Raw genomic sequence first — 18,789 nt, 5'->3', positions numbered from 1 at the left:
TGCATGGGAGCAGTTCTGCATGGGTGTGCATGCCAAAGCATCTGTGTGAGCACGTGGTGTGTGCATGCGTATGAATGGGTGTGAGGGTCCATGTGAGCGTGTCCGTGCCTGTGTTTGACTATGCACGTGTGTGAATGTGTGTGTGCTCATGAGGGGAGTGCCATCAGGAAGCCCCTGCCTTTCAGGTGGCAGGCTGTTCCATTTTAAGTCTCACCCGGGAGCCACCCTAGCTCTGGGCACAGACCACACTGTCCTCTGCCCACCACCACAGGGCAGGACCTGGACCTTCAGAGCCCCACTCCCCATCTTCAGTGTGTCTGCTGCCTCTCGGGGAGGGTGCCTGGCTGGACACAGGTGCATGAGAGGGCTCCGGGTACCAAGACCAAACTTCAGGCCGGGAGCAGCACAGCCCCAGACAGCATGGAGACAGAGGGCGTTTATCACAGGAGACAATGCAGATGGGGCATCATTAACTTGTTGTTATTGGGGCAGCTGGGTGACATCGTGTGTTCCTTGGCCCTCTGGGTGCACCTCCTGCCCACCTGGGCCAGCGTGGCTGCAGAGGCGTGGATGCTTAGGCAGCCTGGGGAGGGACAGGTGGGAACACTCGTGCTCCGCAGGCGCCCACAGGCCCAGTGCCCACGGCTGCTGAGAGGCGCCCTCGTGGAGGCCCCAGCCCCCTGCCCCTTGGAGAAGCAGCAGAGCCCAGTGGACAGGGAGAGAACTCTCAAGAGTATGGCCCACAGAGGATGCCAGCCTCGCCACACAGGACCGGCAGGTAGGGTGGAGAGGAGGGCAGGCTGGTGGGGGCTGATCGCAGGCCCTCCCACTCCAAACAAAAAAGTCCCCAGACGGAACAAACGAACTGAATGGCGATGTATTTTAAACGCTCATATTTTGTTTCTCCTCTCACACTTCTCCCTTTGCATGTTCCTTTTCCACAATTCTAATGCTACTGTCCATCAAACCCTGGCACCTGCGGCCACGATGTTTCAGAGACAATCGTACGGAGAAGCCACTTCACGGTCAGTCACAGGAAGGCCAGAGCCGGCAACAGGACACAACAGAGCAAGGCTTTAAAAATTACTCGAAAGGGGAAGAAAACCCTTGAAAGCCTCAGGCCCACCCTCCTGCCCCGAGGGAAGACACCCCCATTGCGGCGGTTTCCTCCCAAGCCTCGCCGCCATCACAGGAGCCCTCTCCTCTGCCATCGTCTGTCCTGGCGTTTCTCGGACGAAGCTTTCACCTCAATCTCTAGAAGCAGAAACGAAACAGTCCCAGCCCTCCCCCCGCCATATCCAAGTATACATGAGGGATAAAATTACATTTGTACAAAAATAGATTTTTTTTTTACCTTTCCAGATGCTTTAGACATTTTCTCTTATCTTTACTCTCTTTATGGATCTGTCATCCTCTCTAAAGTATTAGCTATGCGTCCCAGCTAAGGCATTGCTAAGGATTGGGAACGGCTAAAGCTGTCTGCTCCAAAGCATCTTAAAATAGATGCATCTCCTGCCTTGAGATATTCATTCGAACCCGGATTTCACCAAAGGAGGGTCCTTATGTACTTGCTTACACGAAGCAAATTTATAGGAAAACGGGAAATGTCTCGATTAAAAATAAACACAAAACACTGGTAACCGCTCCGCCTCTCCTGCGTGGCGCTGGTGTGCGGCTCTCTCCACACGCGTCTCTCTGTACAGCACATACATGTTTACACCACACACCTGCGTGGACAAGCACCAGATCACGCACCCCAGCGCCACGACAGGGACACCAGCCGACTACCCACAGGCTGCACATTCCGGCAGGGCCCTCCTGGGTGCCCCACGGGGAGGGGCTCGGGGTCATCTCCAGCACTGCCACCAGGCCGCCAGCCCAGAATTCTTGGGAAACACCCTGCTCGGAAAACCGAAGGTCAGGGCTGTCCTTCCCAGAGGCCGTGTGCTTCCAGGGTGCGGAGGGCCGGCGGCTGACACAGGCCCCAGGGTGGAAGGTCCTGGCAGGCCAGCTTCCAAGCATGCCCGACGCAGCCTAGGGGAGCCCGGCTCTGTGGCATCTTCACTCCTGAGCCTCAGGAGCCCCATCTGAACGGCAAAGCCGGGAGGTGACCAGCTGAGGAGCGTGCCTGAAGGTGCCGGGGTGCCCTGGGTCCCCAGGAAGCAGCCACTGGGAAGGGGGGGCCCTGCGGGGAAGCCGCTTCATCCAGCCGGGCCAAGGCGGGGACAGGCACAGGTGGCTAATGAGCTGATGTTAGTGCTATCTTTAGAAAATTAAAGATTGTCCCACCAAAATAATAATAATTACAAAAAATCACCTTAATTGAACTGGATTGGTAATACTACTACAGGTCTGGTTAAATAGAAATTCTACCTCTCTACTCAGTGATGAGCTGCACTCCCCACACATCACCTTTTCAAACCAACAGCACTGTACAACTACAAGGCCGATGAGAAAGGGACGGGAAGGCTGCAGGAAGTGCCCGGGACACGTGGAGCGGTGGGTAAGGCTGCTGTGGCCAGGGAGGCCAGGTTCTGCTTTCAGGGGTTGGCGGCCCGGGGGGCTTCAGTGCTTTACAGCCAGCCAGCCAGCCAGCGCCGGAAACGACAAAGTTCCCAAGAAGCAGCCGACCCCCGCAACGGAGGCCCCGTCCCTGGGCTTTTTCCTCTGGAGCCACGGGCATTCCCAAGGGTCCGGGCACGGATGGGCGGGCGCTGGCTGCAAAAGGCACCAGGTGTTGGCGTTGGGTCTTTCGCACTCCCACCGCTGGGGCCCCAAGAGTACCTGCACCCTCCTGCCATTTCCACCACACCCCCCAGGGGCAGCTGGGGCTTCCTGGCAGTGCCTGGGAGGGGCCCAGCTGGCCGGAGACCTGGTACAGGTGTGAGGCTCAACACTCTGCCTCAGGACGGGGGATAGGGCAGGGCGCCACCTCTAGGGATCCACAACGCTGAAAGGCAGGGGTGGAGGGGGGCGGGAAGGAGAGGCTTCTGGAATCTCTGACTGCCTGTCTCGGGCACAGACTCAGCTGCAGGCTCCACTCGGGTGCCTAAGCTCAGCTCTGGCTGGGAGCTCCAGGAAGGCAAAGAATGGACACTTTCTTCCCCACCAAGGCTGGAAAGCTGCCTCTCCAAGCCACTGCCTCCCGGTCCAACCTGTAGGCAGCTCCCCTCGCCACTGAGGAAGCCCCTGCTCCAGGTGGGGAAAGACTATGGAGAAGGCGCCCACTCCCCCGCATCATTCCTAGACTGCGGCTGGGAAGACAAGACCCCCTCCTGTATCCCCCCCATCCATCCTCTGTTCAGACACCTGCCACTGACAAAGGCTGGGTCCACGGGACTGAGGTGCGAACAGGAAAAGTACTCAGGCCAAAGGGAGGGCCTTCCAGTGCAAAAGAGGCGAGTTCAACCTGAGAGGGCCCCGCACCACCGGAGCCCGGGGGCAGAGCCTGCAGGAGGAGCGCCGGGCCGCACTGGGCTGAGCCAGGGAGGCTCCAAGCCCCCCCCGCCCCCACCTTCAACCAGAGCAGGCGTTCAGTGAGGCTCCCAAGTAAGGCTCTGGGTGAACAACGCTGTCCGTGGACAATACCAGGCTGGGTGGTCCCACCAGGGCCTGCGTGTGGCCCAGGCCCGAGGGCGCTGAGACTCCGGGTTCTCAGATTCCAAGAGTCTTTTAGACACAACTGGCAGCCAGAGAGAAGGCCTGAGCAGGGGTCCCACCAATGCCCCCGCAGAGCCACTCCAGGCCGCGGAGCATCTGCCCCACCCAGGAGGCTCCCAGTTCCTGAGCCCTCTCTCTCCAGGCCGCCTGCCCCCTCTGAGGGAAATCAACAGGCCACCCTCCTCCCCTCCCATCCCCGCGGGCCTCACAGATGGCTGCAGGTCCACAGAGCCCTGTGCCTCCAGCAAGGCCAGTGAGGTGGTGACGCCCCACCCTGCCCGAGCCAGGGCCAGCCCTGCAGGAACCAAGGACAAGCCTCAGCCCATCCCGCAGAGCAAGGAGAAGACTCAGGCTGGGGAGGGGCCGGGGCACTCTGGTCTGAACGGGGAGTCAGGAGTCTGAAACCAGAACACCAAGGCAGAGAGAAAACTGAGGGGGGTGAGTGACCCGCCCCTGCAGCCTGGAGGTGGCCCCGAAACCTTGCACAGAGGGCAGCTCATGTTCTCATTGGCTCGAGGGCAAAACTGTGAGTTATCTTTGGAAAAAGGGGCTACTTTCCCCCTCACTCAGAGCACAGGGCAGCCTGCTTGCCCCACGAGTCCCCTCTCATCCCCGAGGCGGCTGAGGTCTTTGCTGATGACACACCAGCTTGCGCCCCCAGCTGTCCCCTCCTCCTGATTAGGGGGAAGCTGTCACGGGCTGGCTGGGCACCAGTATTCAGAGCAGATGAAGATGTCACTCCAGACAGGAGGGCCACACAGGAATTCTGAAAACCAGCATCGATAAACAGCAACGGAAACAAAAGCCCCGTTCCCAACTCCTGCAGCTCCAGGGCTGGGGCCCGAAGACCCTGTAGTCGCCCAAGCCCCGTGGGGTGTGGCAGGGTGTCCTGAGAGCCCGGTGGGGAGGCGCCTGGCTGGGCTCACGCTAGTTCTTGCCACGAAGGCTGCTGCCTCAGGAAAGCCACTGCCCTGGGCCACAGACAAGTAGTAACAGAAATAAGGAGGGTGACAACACATCTCTTAGGCAGAGCAGTGACAGGCTGTGCCCTAAAGTCCAAACAGGCCAGGCAGAGAAGGGCAGGGACAGGGCTCAGGCTGAGAAGAACAGCTGGCGTCCAGGCAGGGTGGCCAGAACGGGTGGGCACAAAGGATGGGCCCGCAGGCCTAAGTCATTTGGTGCGGCGCCTCCAGCATCTCCATGAGGAAGGTGTCAATGGGTGTGTCCCCGATGAGCTTGAAGAAGAAGAGATGTTCCAGGCATTTGAGCCCGATGGAGCGCAGAGCCGGCAGGCGGAGCAAGAGCTTGGCGAACCTGCAGGGAACGGGTCTGGTGAGGGCCGGGCAAGGGGCATGGGCAGTTCTGCCCTGGCACTGGAGGCCTCCCTGGGGATAGGGCTGTGTCTGATACCCCAAACCCTCTGAGGCTGGTCTGTAGCCCTGAATCTGCCTGTGCCAAGCCTCCAGAAGGAAGGAGGGGAGGCTAGAAGGAAACAGAGGCAGTGGCAACCCAGAGCCAGGAGAGAGTGAAGGGAGATCCCTGGGTCTGAGGACGGAGATGAAGGGCCAGGGGCCAGACAGCAGCTGGCTAGGGCAGACTGAATAGCTCTTTGTGAAGAAGTTAAAAATTGCAGGCAGTTGGGCATGATGGCTCACACTTGTAATCTCAGCACTGAGAGGCCAAGGTGGGAGGATGGCTTGAGGCCAGGAGTTCGAGACCAGCCTGGGCAACGCAGTGAGACCCTGTCTCTACAAAAGAAAAAGAGAAAAACAGTAGCAAGGCGTGGTGGTGCATGCCTGCAGGGAGGACCGCTTGAGCCCGGGAGGTTGAGGCTGCAGTGAGCTACGATCGCAGCACTGCACTCCAGCCTGGGCAACACAGCCAGACTGTCTCTTAAAAAATGAAAAAATGTGGGCCATGACAGCCGGGAGCGGGTGTGAGTATCAGTAATGCATCTGGCTGCAGCAGCCATCACAGCAAGAGACTGCGGGGCTTGTAAGGGAAAGGGCTGCTGAGCACACTGGTGAGTCGCAGGGAACAGGCCCGGCACATGGTGGGCAACCAAGAAGTCAAAGGGCATCAGGCGGGGGAGGGGGAGTCAGGCTGCACCCCCACTGCAGGTGGAGCCAGGCCTGACTTGGGAGCTGTGTACCGGGGCAAGACCCTTTCCATAAAGCATCACCACCCCATGAGTGCCTCCCACGGCACCTTGTGCAGGGCTGTGGGCCCCAGACCAGGGCCACCCCTTCCTCAGAAATAGCTCTGCTGGCGTTGGGCACAGCATGGTCAGAGAAGGCTGGCCGGGGAGGGAGGGAGCACGGGTTGGTCCTCAGGGCCTGGCCCAGCCCTGGGGAGTTTCCTGGGGCAGGGGCCAGTAGGGGGGCAGGAGGGAGGGGGGAAGTCTGGGGCTCTGGGAAGAGGGATGGCAGGGCCGGGCATGAGGGCAGCAGCTGCCGCTGAGGACAGGGTGTTATGGGGACGGGACCAGGTGTCCCTTCCGGCTGGCCGTGTCTGCCCAGGGCCCCTGTGCACGGCCTGAGTCTCTCCACACGGCCCCTCCAGGGACTGCAGGACCTCATTAATTATTAACGAAGTCTTTCTTTCAGGGAAAAGCTCTGTGGTTGGCTGCCTCACAGGCCTTGTTTTAAAGGCAAAAACAGCGCAGAGGCTGGAGTTGGGCCAGAGAACAAGCTGTTTTCTGCTGAGCTGGCGAGATGGGCCAGGGCAGAAAGCCAGGAAAAACAAGCTGCCTGCCACCCCCTCCTGTCCTCGTCCTCCGGGAAGTTTCACTTTAAACCAAGCCAGATGAGGGCTGGGCAGGCAGCGGGGACACGGTTAACTGTGTATGTGCTGGTGGCGGGAGGGCCTGGGTGTCCTATGAGGTCTGCTGGGCCCCACCTCCGCCGACCCCCCCCCCCCCCCCCCCCACAGTCTGAGGATCAAGAGGCCAGGAGATGCCCCTTTAGAGAGAAGAGGCAGAATCTGGAGCGCTGACTTTGAATCCCAGGCAGGGATCCACAAACGTTTCTCTTCCTGGACACCTACTGTGCACCCAGCACTGTGGACTCAGAAAAGAGAGAACCCCAGCCCTTCCAGGGCCCACAGCCGGGCAGGGGAGAAACATGAGCTCTGCGCTCAGGCCGTGGCCGCCTATTCTGTACACACTTGTAGAGAGTGTTTAGTATGTGTGGGCATCTGGCCATCCATTCTACACAGGCTTGTGAAGTACCTACTATGTGCTGGTGTCGCCTGGCCTCTGGTGGTTCTGCTTGGCAGGGGAGCGCAGTGGGGGGTGAAGCACAGCCTTCATCTATCTACTGAACAAAGAGAAGCACCTACTATGCGCCAGGTGCAAGGTAATCCTTCTGGTGGGGATACGGCGTGGGCCTGTGGGGTGTGCCCGCCACAGCCCACTGGCCTGGAGGACCTCCTGCTGCCTGCTCAGGACCTGCTGGCATAGGCTGGACCTGGGGAGGGTGCCACCTTCTCATTCACATAAAATGGCCTTGCAGGGGGTGGGGGCTCTGGAGACAAGAGCCCAGGTCTGGGGTGTGTGTGGGACGGGGCGGGACCCACCTTCCCGGCTGCTCTGGGTACTTGTGCTTGCAGTAGGCCTCCAGGGACGCATAGACCTTCTCCCTCAGCGTCTCCACCTCGGCCGGGTTCGAGAGCCCCTTGGAGTCTGAAAGGAAGAGGCCACAGGTCAGAACCCTCAGCTGGGGCGTGTCTCGGGCACCTGCCCCCAGGACCCAGGCCTGTGTGGGGTCTCCCAGGCTGCCCCACCATGGGCAGAGCAGGTGGTGGAGGGATGCCGCTGGACACGCCTCCGCCCGCTCCCCCAGAGCCTGGTGACAGAGGGACGACTGTGGAACCCACGGCCAGGCCAGGCTGCTCTGGGTCCAGGCTCGGCTCTGCCACTTGCCAGCCATGTGACCTTGGGTCAACTATTTGACCTCCAGAGACTCGGTTTCCCCATCGATAAAGTGTCAGGGATCTGCTGCCTTCCTTCCAGCTGCCCTGGGAACTGGGAGAGACAATGGATGCTGCTGCTGCCCTTGGGTCCCAGCCCCATAACATGGATGGGAGCTACCGCCACTGCTCCCAGGAGCACCCAGACCCTGTGGAGACCCATCCTCGGTGTGCTTGCGGAGTACTGAGCTCAGGACCCGGGCTCAAGAGCCTAGAGTGGACAGAGAGGCTAAGATTGCAGCCACCAAAACCTCCAAGGCCCAGGGACCCCCTGTGAATGCCACCTTGGCCCCCAAGGCCCAGGGACCCCTGTGAATGCCACCTTGGCCCCCAAGGCCCAGGGACCCCTGTGAATGCCACCTTGGCCCCCAAGGCCCAGGGACCCCCTGTGAATGCCACCTTGGCCCCCAAGGCCCAGGGACCCCTGTGAATGCCACCTTGACCGTGTCCTGGGGCTCCCTGGCAACGTGTCTGGCTCACCCAGCTGCCTCCGCTCCAGCCAGTCTCCTCGCCCTCCCTGCATGCCTGTGCCCTGGTCTCTTCGCTTTCCCTGCAAGCCTGTGCCTGGACCCTGCTTGTGCCAGACAATCTCACCCTCCCTGCAAGCCGGTGCCCAGGTCCCGCGGGTGCCCCAGCTCTAGCAACCAGACCACACAGGACCTGAATGGGGATTCCTCGGGCCGGGCCGGGCCGTGGCATGACTCAGCCTCCGAGCTGGCAGGATTACGGCCCGGATGCACAGCCTGGGTGATAAAATGTCCCTGGAAACAAGATCTCCCCACAAGAAGATGCCCATCTCCATCCCGGCCCGGTCCCTCAGAGCCAGGTCTGACAAAGGGCAAGGTCAGAAGGTCAGGGCCAGGAGTCGAGAGGGCTCCACCCGCTCCAAGGTCAGGGCCAGGAGCCGAGAGGGCTCCACTCCCTCCACCATAGCCCAGGTGAGCTCCCCACGGCAGCCCCAAACCTCTCCCTCCACACCCCAGCCACCCGCCCCGATCACGCAGTGAGCTGAGTTTCCAAACACAGAAACCCATAGCTGCCTCCCGGCTGGAACCCCTCAGGACTTGGCTCCCTGTGGCCCCAAGAAAAAACCCAAACTTAGCAAGACTTTCAAGGCCCTGCCTGGGCTGCCTCCACCAGCCCACCCCACCTCCGTGCCTCCCACTCCCCTGGCCCCTAACTTGCAGCTCCCGGAGGAAGTGGCCCGCACCCTCGACCAACCGTGCTCCTGCCCTCACGTGCCAGGGGTGCCTGCTGGTGGGCGTGACCCTCTAAACCCCAAGCTCTAGGCAGGCAAGCCCTATCCAGCAGCTTGAAGGGGCCCTCCCATGCCAGCAGGGCGCCGAGCAAACAGGCACATGTCAGCACTTGTTGGGCGAAGGAGTAGCACCTAGGAGGCTTTTCAAGCCGAGAACCCAGAGGCTGGAGAAGGACCGCACTGTCGGCCAGGAGGCCTGTGCCCAGCCCCAGCCCCACAGCCCCAAGCCCTGCTCTCCTCAACCACAGGGGCCCAGCCCCAGAAACACCCCGGACCCGAGGCTTGGGGATGAGGTTGGTCCCCTCTGGAACACCCGGCAGGCCTGACCCATCCCCAGCCTGCAGGGCTCGGGACTCCTGAACTTCAGCACCGGAAGTTCACAACCACAGCCGGCCACTTTCGGAGTCTGGATTCCGACGCACAATGGTGAACGCTGTGAACCGCGGAGCCCAGACGGCATCACCAAGCCCCTCATGACAACTGCCTTGCTGGGTCCCCCTGTGCCCAGGGACTATTCCCCCTTGGCTGGCCCTCAAGGTGAGCAGAAGGCAGCATGGCCAAACTTTCACTGGGAGGGGAGCACACTGAGCTCAAGGAGGGTGGGAGTTGGCCCCACACGTAGCCAGAGGCAAGAAGTACAGCCAGGCGGAGGCCCAGGCACCTCTGCCCCACCAGAGAATGGGGCCAGGAGCCTCAAGGCAGGAAGGCCATACCAGGGTTAAAGAGGACGATGGCGCGCAGGCAGCCCAGCTCCGTCTTGTCCATCTGCATGTCCCGCATCTTGGACACAAGCTCCGTCAGCACCCTGCAGAGGAGGGCAGACACCCCATCCCAGTTAGGTCGCAGCCCTCACCAGGGCCACACCCCAGATACCCAAGGCCTCTGGAGAGCCCGGCGTGGCCCGCGGGCCGCTGAGATGGGCCAAGCCAAGGCAAGGACTCCCAGACACCCCGAGAGGGAGTGGGCTGGAACCTGGGCCCAGGTGCCGCCCCTGCCAGGCCTGCCTGGCCCTGCCCAGAGGGTAGGCTCCTCTCCTCTCCCTCTAGGGTCTGCCTGTGGGGCTTTATTCTGGGAACCTAGGTGCTAAGAAGGGGCCTCGTGACAGCTAAACCGAGGTGAGCCGGAGCTGCACAGAGGGCACAGAGTCCACCCCTCCCGAACCCAGTGAGACACACCACTGTCCCTCCTCAGCTGTGGACCCAGCACCACCTGAGGCAAAGCCCCTTCCCATGCCACAGCCCCAGCCGTTTCCTTCAGTCCAGGAAGATACCTTTCCCCAGGGCCTGGTATCCCTGGGTGGGGGCTGCCAGAGGGAGGCATGTCTACTTGTCACCAGAGAAAAAAAATCCACCAGCCTCAACACGGGGAAAGCCCGCCAGCTCCCTCCATGGAGACGCTGGGGGCGTTCTTGGATTCAGACTCAGCTGCCCCAGCCCTGCAGCTGGATTCTGAATCACACCGGCCTCTGCAGTGTACTGGGCCCCCTAGCCTCAGCAGCCTGCCCACCAACCCCAAAGCTCAACTGCTGTGTCCAGGAAGTGAGGGTGGGCCACAGCGGGGGAAAGGAGGTGACCAGGTGGGGATGGTTGCCTAAGGAGCCTGGGCTCTCCCCTGTGGGCCAAGGGCTGCCCTGAGGGTCTGCAGAATGAGGAGTGCCCTGGTTGATTCCTGGAAGAAGATCTGAAGGAGGCTGGAGAACAGGGTGGGACAGAACAGGAGCTGGGAGGGACCCCCGATGTCTGCTCTGAGGCAGGAGCACACAGCTGCAGAGGGATGGGGCAGCGGGCATGGAAAAGGCCTGGGCCACTGAGGGCAGACTTTGCATTCCACTCGCAAAAAAGGCGAGTAAACGCCGGGGCCTCTGTAGTCACTGCTGCGGGACCCCAGAGAATGTAACCCTGAAACCTCTGTCATCGCCATCTCTCTACCAGCCAGACAAAGGATCTGTCAGCTGGGCAAGTGGCGGGGCTTCGCTTCCCAAAGCCATATCCCCCAGTACCCCTCTAAAGAAGCTTCTGTGGGCAATACACACTGCACACTGCACCCTGCAGCCCCCGTGGGGACCCTCCTATACACTAACTTCTTAAAGGCCCTGACAAGTCCTGCAGCAAAGACCCTCAAGGACACTGTTTGAACTAGCGTTTGCCCACCATCTGCGGCCACAAACCCTTTTGCACTTGGCACATCCCATGGAGGTCAAGTTCCAGGATCACCCTTGGGACTCTGGGACCTGAACCACCCCCTGGGGCATTGCTGCTGGGGCATTAATCCCCCTGTAAGTGCCGGTGCATGGCCTCTACTCACCTCTAACGTTAGGGCTCTCGTGTTCAGGGGCCACCTTCTCCAGGTGGCCTGCTCCTCCCCACCCACGGCTCCTGTGTTGCAGACCCCTGCCCAAGGGACCCTGCAGTGCCCCTCCCCAGCCTTCCTGCTCCAGCTGAAGCTGACATCCGGTCCCCAGAAGGCCCAGTCTGGTGTGTGTGGGCTCTCTGGACTCGTGGAGAAAGACTGTGCAGAGAGGCCGGGCACAGTGGCTCACACCTGTAATCCCAGCACTTTGGGAGGCCGAGGCGGGCGGATCACGAGGTCAGGAGATCGAGACCATCCTGGCTAACACAGTGAAACCCCATCTCTACTAAAAATACAAAAAAATAGCCAGGCGTGGTGGTGGGTGCCTGTAGTTCCAGCTACTCGGGAGGCTGAGGCAGGAGAATGGTGTGAACCTGGGAGGCGGAGGTTGCAGTGAGCGAAGATTGCACCACTGCAATCTAGCCTGGGCAACAGAGCGAGACTCCATCTCAAAAAAAAAAGGCTGTGCAGAGACAGGGACAAGGAAGCTACTGTCCGCCTCGCCTGGCAGAGCGGAGTTGGCCAGCACTCCAGGAGGGCAACATGAACGGACACGGACCACCCACGCCCGGACGAGGGTGGGCCCTCCAGCCAGTGCTGCTCCTCCAGTGTGTCCCCTGAGAAGCGGCTGAGGTGCAGCCCTTTGCTCCACTGGGAGGTGTGAAGCACTGCGGTCCCGACACCCCTGCCTGCACGGGGACAGGCGTTAGGCCGCACCACGCCCCAGGCCACCACGGCATTACCGTGCCAGCCTCAAACAGCCTGTGACATGCCAACTGGAATTGACACTTTTACAAAACTGCATCTACGGTATAATCACTTTAAAAAGAAATGAAGCTTTCCTTCCCATGGATAAATACACGGGATCGTGAAAAAAGAAGAGATGGAGGGAGATAGGCCAAGTGCTCCCTGTGGTTACAGATGCCCCAGAGGCAGGGCTGGCACAGGGCTCTGAGTCTCCTCCTCATGCTTTTCTCTTTTTCCATGTGTGTACCCTTCATGCACTGAAATAATACTAGGCAGGACGTGCACGGGGGCCAAGGTGGCTGAACTCAGCTGGCCTGGCGGTGGAGGTGACGGAAGCGCCCTTGCCCCTCCCAGGACCACCCCCACCTGTCAAAGATGGCGCCCACCCCTGCGCTGTGGGCGCTGTTCCGGTGGACGTGCAGCCCGGTGGCCAGGAGGATCCCGTCCTTCACGGCGATGGAGCGGTGGGAGAAGGAGGCGATGAGCAGCTCATTCCAGCCTGGGGAGGAGGCACACGGTCACTCAGCTGTCTCCAGGCCCCAGGGGGCTCACCCTTTCCCCAGCCCCTGGTGGGACCCTACAGAGGCAGCATGTCACAGACCCATCCTGACAGGCTCTGGAACCCCAATCCCATGAAGTGTTCCACAGAAAAGAGGTTCCTGAGAACGCCCCTTCTACAGTACACACCGGCACACGAAAGGCCCCGAGAAGTCCCACACAAAATCCCTTGAGCTTTGTGGAACCCAGGAGCTCACAAACTCATGTGCCCCAGAAGCTTCCTCCCGCATGTGCAGGACACTCCTGCCACGGAGCACACAGGAGAGCACCCAGGGATGTTCCCAGGGTGGCCCCAGAACCACTGCTGCCAGCAGGGTCCCAGGAGCAAACTCTCGGGGATCTGTGTGCCCTTCGTGGAATGCCACCAAACAGCAGGTTATCCAACTGAAGGCAGGTGCGTGAGAGCCGCAGCCTCTTTCAGGGGGGTTCCCAGGGGGGAAGGTTAGAAAACAGCAGCCCCTCAAGATAGCGGGGGTTCCCTGGGGGGCAGGTGGTTAGGTAACAGCAGCCCCTCAACATAGTGGGGGTTCCCTGGGGGGCGGGTGGTTAGGTAACAGCAGCCCCTCAACATCGGGGGGTTCCCTGGGGTGGGTGGTTAGGTAACAGCAGCCCCTCAACATAATGGGGGTTCCCTGGGGGTCAGGTGGTTAGGTAACAGCAGCCCCTCAACATAATGGGGGTTCCCTGGGGGTCAGGTGGTTAGGTAACAGCAGCCCCTCAACATAGTGGGGGTTCCCTGGGGCGGGTGGTTAGGTAACAGCAGCCACTCAACATAATGGGGGTTCCCTGGGGGGCAGGTGGTTAGGTAACAGCAGCCCCTCAACACAATGGGGGTTCCCTGGGGGGCAGGTGGTTAGGTAACAGCAGCCCCTCAACATAGTGGGGGTTCCCTGGGGCGGGTGGGTAACAGCAGCCCCTCAACATAGTGGGGATTCCCTGGGGCGGGTGGTTAGGTAACAGCAGCCTCTCAACATAGTGGGGGTTCCCTGGGGGGCAGACAGTTAGGTAACAGCAGCCCCTCAACATCAGGGGGTTCCCTGGGGGACAGACAGTTAGGTAACAGCATCCCCTCAACATTAGGGGGTTCCCTGGGGGACAGACAGTTAGGTAACAGCAGCCCCTCAACATGAGGTTCCAGTGCAGATGAAGCAGAGCAGGCATCGGGGAGGAAGAAACAGGGACCCTCGCGTGCACACGCACTGCTGTTTTAAGGGCTCCTGGAGACCGGGTGACGTGGAATCACCTGCAGTCACACAGCCAGGGACCCTCGCGCACACACGCACTGCTGTTTTAACAGTTCTTATAGACAGGGTGACGTGGAGTCACCTGCAGTCACACAGTCACCTTCAGCACCTTCCACACTCCCCGAGCGCTCTAGAGGCTCCAGCCTCTATGGCCGACACTGTCATTAATTTCCCACTTAATCCCAACTGTAATCCTGGAAAACTGGCACTAACCTTGTTTTACAGAGGGGGAAACTGAGGCATGAGGCAGTAAGTGATCAGCAAGAAGTTGGTGGGGACCACCGTGCCAGCTCCGGCTCGGCCCTCCACACCCTCCCAGCACATACCCACCCTGTCATGGGGACCCCGGGGGCAGGTGTCACCGTCCCCATTCTCCCCATTTCACAACTGAGTAATCCCAGGGCCCCAGGAGGGAGTTCCCACCCCCGAGGCCGCCCCGCCCAGGTGTGCTGACAGACCAGGCAGGGATGGCACCCAACTGGCCCCAGGCTGTGCAACCAAAATGAGGGAGGAACGGTGGGGTCTGTGCCCCATCACCGTGGGAGCATGCAGACGGCACCACGGGCGGTCTGATGGAAAAGCCAGGGCTGGAAATACCATCACAGACGCGGGACTGGCACCTCCCCGCCTGTCACGCATCCCCTCTCCCTGCCAGGTGGCAGCAGGCAGCCCGTTGCGATGGGGAGTAAGAAGAGTGGGGTCCCCTGGGGCGGGGGTTTAGGAAACACAACCAAGGCCGCAGCTTGCAGTGGCGTCCCAGGGCTCAGCCGAGCCAGCCGCGAAAACAGCTTCCACGCTGCCCAGCCAGATTTTCTCTGACCACAGAACTTTTTTTTTTTTTTTTTTTTTTGCCCAGTGAAACATCTGTAGCATCACATTTGGGAGAAGTCTAATCTAGAAGAGCCCCCCTCAATCTGACATGTGGGTAATCTGTGGCCCAGGGAGGGGAAGGGTTTGCCCCAAATCACACAGAGACTTGGACAGGAGCCCCGGGCCCACTCCCACTCCTGCCCCTCCTACGGCTCAGCCCGTCAGGTTTTCCCAGGCTGAGAGGTACTGGGTCTGACATCCAGTGAGAGTAAATGCTCTCCCTCCCTTCCCACACCAGGCCCAGTGTGGACAGACTTCCTGTGGCCAAGGGCAGGGACCCAGGGGGCCGAGGACAAGATCTGGGCTGGGGCACAACTGGCCCCAAACCCACCATCCCTGGCCAGTCCTGGCCTCTCGGGCCTGCCTCTCTCCCTCACATCCTGCAGGCCTGGGGGTTTACCTGAGCGGTGGCCACCTCCCCTCCCACTGCCCCGAGAGCCCCTGAGGCCACCCAGCAGGCACCAGGGTAGAATCGCCTCTGAAACTCTGGTGTGCCCAGCAGAGGGGCCTGGTGCACGGCTGGGGTCAGAAGGCGCTGCTAAGCCGAGGTGCGGCCCTCAGCACGGGATACAGGTCAGGACCCCAGACACACGGACAGAACAGTGTGGAGTCTCTCTCTGCACCCTCCGGCACGCCGGCTGCATCTCAGCTCCCCTGTCCCCAGTCCCTCCACCCCGATGTCCTCACTCGGTTATTTCTCCTCTCCTGCCCCACACACCTTTGTAAGCTGCCCTCCTCCTTCTCGGATGTAAGAGAAAAATGGGAGAGGAACCCACTTTACAGTAACCTTTGGGGTGTCTTCACCTTCCTAAGTGCTCCATCGCTGCAGGAAGGAGGGCTCCTGGCCCTGTGATGTGGGGGCCCGGCACGGACACAGCTTTAAACGGCTCAGGGTGCGCTGGCCTTTCAGAAGGAGGACCTCAGTGATGCAGGGTATACCAGGTCTTACTCCAGGCTCCAAGCGCAGGACAAAGAGTCTTGCCTGGGGCTGCTCCCCCGGTCACTATGTCCTCCAACTCAAGAGGCTGGCCCTTCCCAAGGAACTTACTCCTGCAGATCCCTCGTGGCCCTGCCCAAACGCTCAGGGCCTCTGCTGGGGTTGCAGGACCCCTGGACAGCACTTCCGGAAGGAACAGCACAGAGTCAAGGGTCAGGTGGGGAAGCCGGGGCCTCGGGCTCCAACCTGGCTCAGCCACGTTCCTGTCTCACCTCTGAGCCACCACTTCCGCAGCACAAGGGACAGTAATAACACCGACTCCTGGTGGTCTGGAGAGTTAAATGAGTTCACACTCACGAGGCAGGACAGGGCCCCCCCAGAGTCACGGCTGCTGTCCCCATGGGGCTTGTGATGGGGATCCCGTCCCAGGGCCGCAGTGACAAGAGCCCAGCCTGGCTTACCCTGTGTTCTGGGGCCGGAGATGTGGGCAGGATTAACAAGACCAGGGGAGTAAAGTGGTGTGCTGTCCCCACAGGGGGACCTCGGGCCTGCTACCTAAGCCTGGCCCCTCCCTCCCTCCCTCACAGCCCAGCAAGGCCCGCCCACTTCCATCCCCCCCTTCCGCCCCCCACCGCCACCACGCAGGAGGTGCCTGTGCAACCCAGGCCCTCAGACGACCCCGCTGGAGCAGCTAACGCGGCCTCGGAACGCAACAGCCTGGGATGAAGGGGGCAGGTGGGAAGGAGGTTGGACGGAGAAACCTGAAAGCTGTGAGCGACCCGGCCCTGTCTCAGTTTACTCATCTGACAAACACAAGGGTCAGGGTGTGACCCAGAGCTTCCATGGAACAAGCCAAAACTCTTCATTTTAATGCTTTATTTCTGAAGGCCTCCTGGACGGGTGGGGCAGCAGCCCACCCCAAGGAAGGGGCCCTACCCCACAGGAGTAGACACGTGTGACATCAACCTCCCACAGCCTGGCTGGAATCCTCCACCAGTTTCTGGGCCCCTGCAGGGCTGTGGCCACTGCACCCCCACTCAGTGTCACTGCGAGCCACAGGTGGACACTCCCCAGGGTGAGCAGAGACCTTGGGCCTTGAACCTGCATGGCCAATGGCTCTCACAATGGTGGGAATCGCAGGTCTGGGCACCCATTCCCATCGTTGCTGTCGCCCAGCGGAAGTGACTTCCCCCACCAGCACTGGGAACACAGTGGGAGGGCCTAGCACAGGGACATAATGGGGGAGCACTCAGTGCCCCCCGCACCTGCCGGGGCTGGGCGGGGCCTCACCTCCACCACTGCCTCCTGACAGAAGAAAACCCAGCAGGATCACCCCTGGTCCCCAGTCAGGCTACAGCCACGGATCCTGACCTGAGCCCCCTGGAGGGGGACAGAGTCCTTCAGCCAGCACCAGTCAGGCACAGTGTATCCTTGGGGTTAACCCAGGTCCTCTGCAGCCACTTGGCCAGTGCAGGCTTCAAACTCCAGTGTTCCACATCTGAATTGGACGTGTGCTTCAGTGGACCTTACTGGGGCTTGGGGAGACCACCTGATGGGTGAGCTGCTGGCCCCGGCAGACAGAACACACAAGGACACTGAGGCACAGAGAGTAAGTGACTCAGCCAAGGTCAGCCGCTCGTGGGCAGTGGGGCTGGGACTCATGCCGGAAATGCAGCTTCAGACCTCACCATGCGGCCCTTGAAGCCAGCAGCATGCATGAGCAGGGCCCACTGGAGACAGGGCAGCAAGGACCTCAGTGGGGGCCCAGGGGGAGGTCAGGCTGGGGGTCCCACTCAGAGACATGCAGCAGCAGAGATCTCCCGGAAAGAGCCGCTGGGCAGGAGCAGAGGCCACCCTCGCAGAGATGCCACGGGACGGCTTTCCAGGCATCCTAGAAGGGACTGGGGACTCACGGCACCAGGGCTCTGGGCTAAGAGAAGGGCCTTGCGGGGAGCCCCCACCCCAGCTGCAGGGAGACCACAGGCAGGTGCCCACCTAAGAGGGACAGCCACAGAAGCCCTCTAACCTCAGCACCGCACTCCGCCACGAACACCCCATGCAGGCCCTCAGCACCGCACTCCGCCACGACCACCCCACGCAGGCCCTCAGCACCGCACTCCGCCACGATCACCCCACGCAGGCCCTCAGCACCGCACTCCGCCACGACCACCCCACACAGGCTGAGGCTGGAGCCAGAAGCTGCCAGAACATGGGACCGCAGGGCCAGGCACCACACAAACATGGCGACGGACACAACCATCCAACCCGACTCGGACCTCCGCCAGGCCCCCAGTGTACAACCATCTGGGGTCCCCAGGAAAAGAGCTGCGTGCGGCCGGCTGTTCTCTGGATCAGCCTGGTGGGTTGGGGCGGGGTGGGGGCACCGTCCTCTCTCAGCAAAAGCCTTGGCTATCTCTCCAAGGACCACTGGGGTCAGGCAGGCCTGCAGCTGGCAAAGCCAGGGGCTCTGAACCGAGGGTTCTGGGGGAGCCCCTGCAAACAAGGGCAGGGTTCCCTTGGCAGGCGGAATACTCACCACACCCTGAAAGAAGTCTGAGCCCGCAACGGCAGACGGCCACATGCCTCAGGCCCAGAGGGGCAAGGACCCACCAGACACGAGGCCAGCGGGATTAAGTCAAGGACTTTGAGATGGGAGATTATCCTGGCTCCTCCGGCGGGGCCCAGTATGGCCAGAAGAGTCCTTCCAGGAGGGTGGCGACGGCACCAGGCCCTATACACACAGCCTGTGTGGTCACAGCCCTGACCCAAGCAACTTCCAGAACATTCCCTGCTTCACAGGGAGCCCGTCTCTGTTTGGCTGTGTCTTCTCCACTTGTCACTTACGAGCCGCCTTGTATGGGCTGAGGCTCCCCAGTCGGGCTGAGGCGGCGGAGCCCACAGTGCGGTAGCGGGCCACTAGGCAGCTGGGACACCCGGCCCTAAGGGAGCTTGGCTTCTTGGGCCCAGGGGGACATGGGACAGTGACCAGCACCATCGTCGGGCAGTGAGGGCAGACCTGGGCACCCAACGTGTTGCTTCACCAGCAGGAAACTCCACTAACAGCCTGGCCTCACAGCTACCCCGGCTGACTCGGCAAGAACCAGCCCCAGTCAGCACGCCCCTCACACCCCCTTTCCAGGTGGGGGACCAGCTTTGGGGGGGCCTGCCCCATCCAGGCTTCCACTGCCAACCTGACC

At 61.1% G+C, this 18,789-nt stretch overlaps 1 protein-coding gene and 1 pseudogene across 3 annotated transcripts in view; both read right to left on the bottom strand.

The window, feature by feature from the left end:
- Positions 1–859: 859 nt before the first annotated feature.
- Positions 860–4,160, bottom strand: LOC109028374 (uncharacterized; annotated as a pseudogene).
- RXRA (retinoid X receptor alpha) overlaps positions 860–18,789 on the bottom strand; it is a 115,261-nt gene continuing 97,331 nt past the window's right edge. For all 3 annotated transcript variants that reach the window (XM_055349842.2, XM_063696855.1, XM_063696856.1), the window contains 4 exons: positions 12,350–12,482; positions 9,601–9,692; positions 7,237–7,342; positions 860–4,974 (listed from right to left, as the gene is read on the bottom strand). In XM_055349842.2, coding sequence (XP_055205817.2) covers positions 4,827–4,974; positions 7,237–7,342; positions 9,601–9,692; positions 12,350–12,482 — 479 coding nt within the window. In that variant the 3' untranslated portion in view covers positions 860–4,826. The remainder of the gene's footprint in view (positions 4,975–7,236; positions 7,343–9,600; positions 9,693–12,349; positions 12,483–18,789) is intronic.

The sequence above is a fragment of the Gorilla gorilla genome, chromosome 13, assembly GCF_029281585.2.
Source record: "Gorilla gorilla gorilla isolate KB3781 chromosome 13, NHGRI_mGorGor1-v2.1_pri, whole genome shotgun sequence".
NCBI classification, from domain to species: Eukaryota; Metazoa; Chordata; class Mammalia; order Primates; family Hominidae; genus Gorilla; species Gorilla gorilla.
This window is presented reverse-complemented; position numbering and strand designations above follow the sequence as displayed.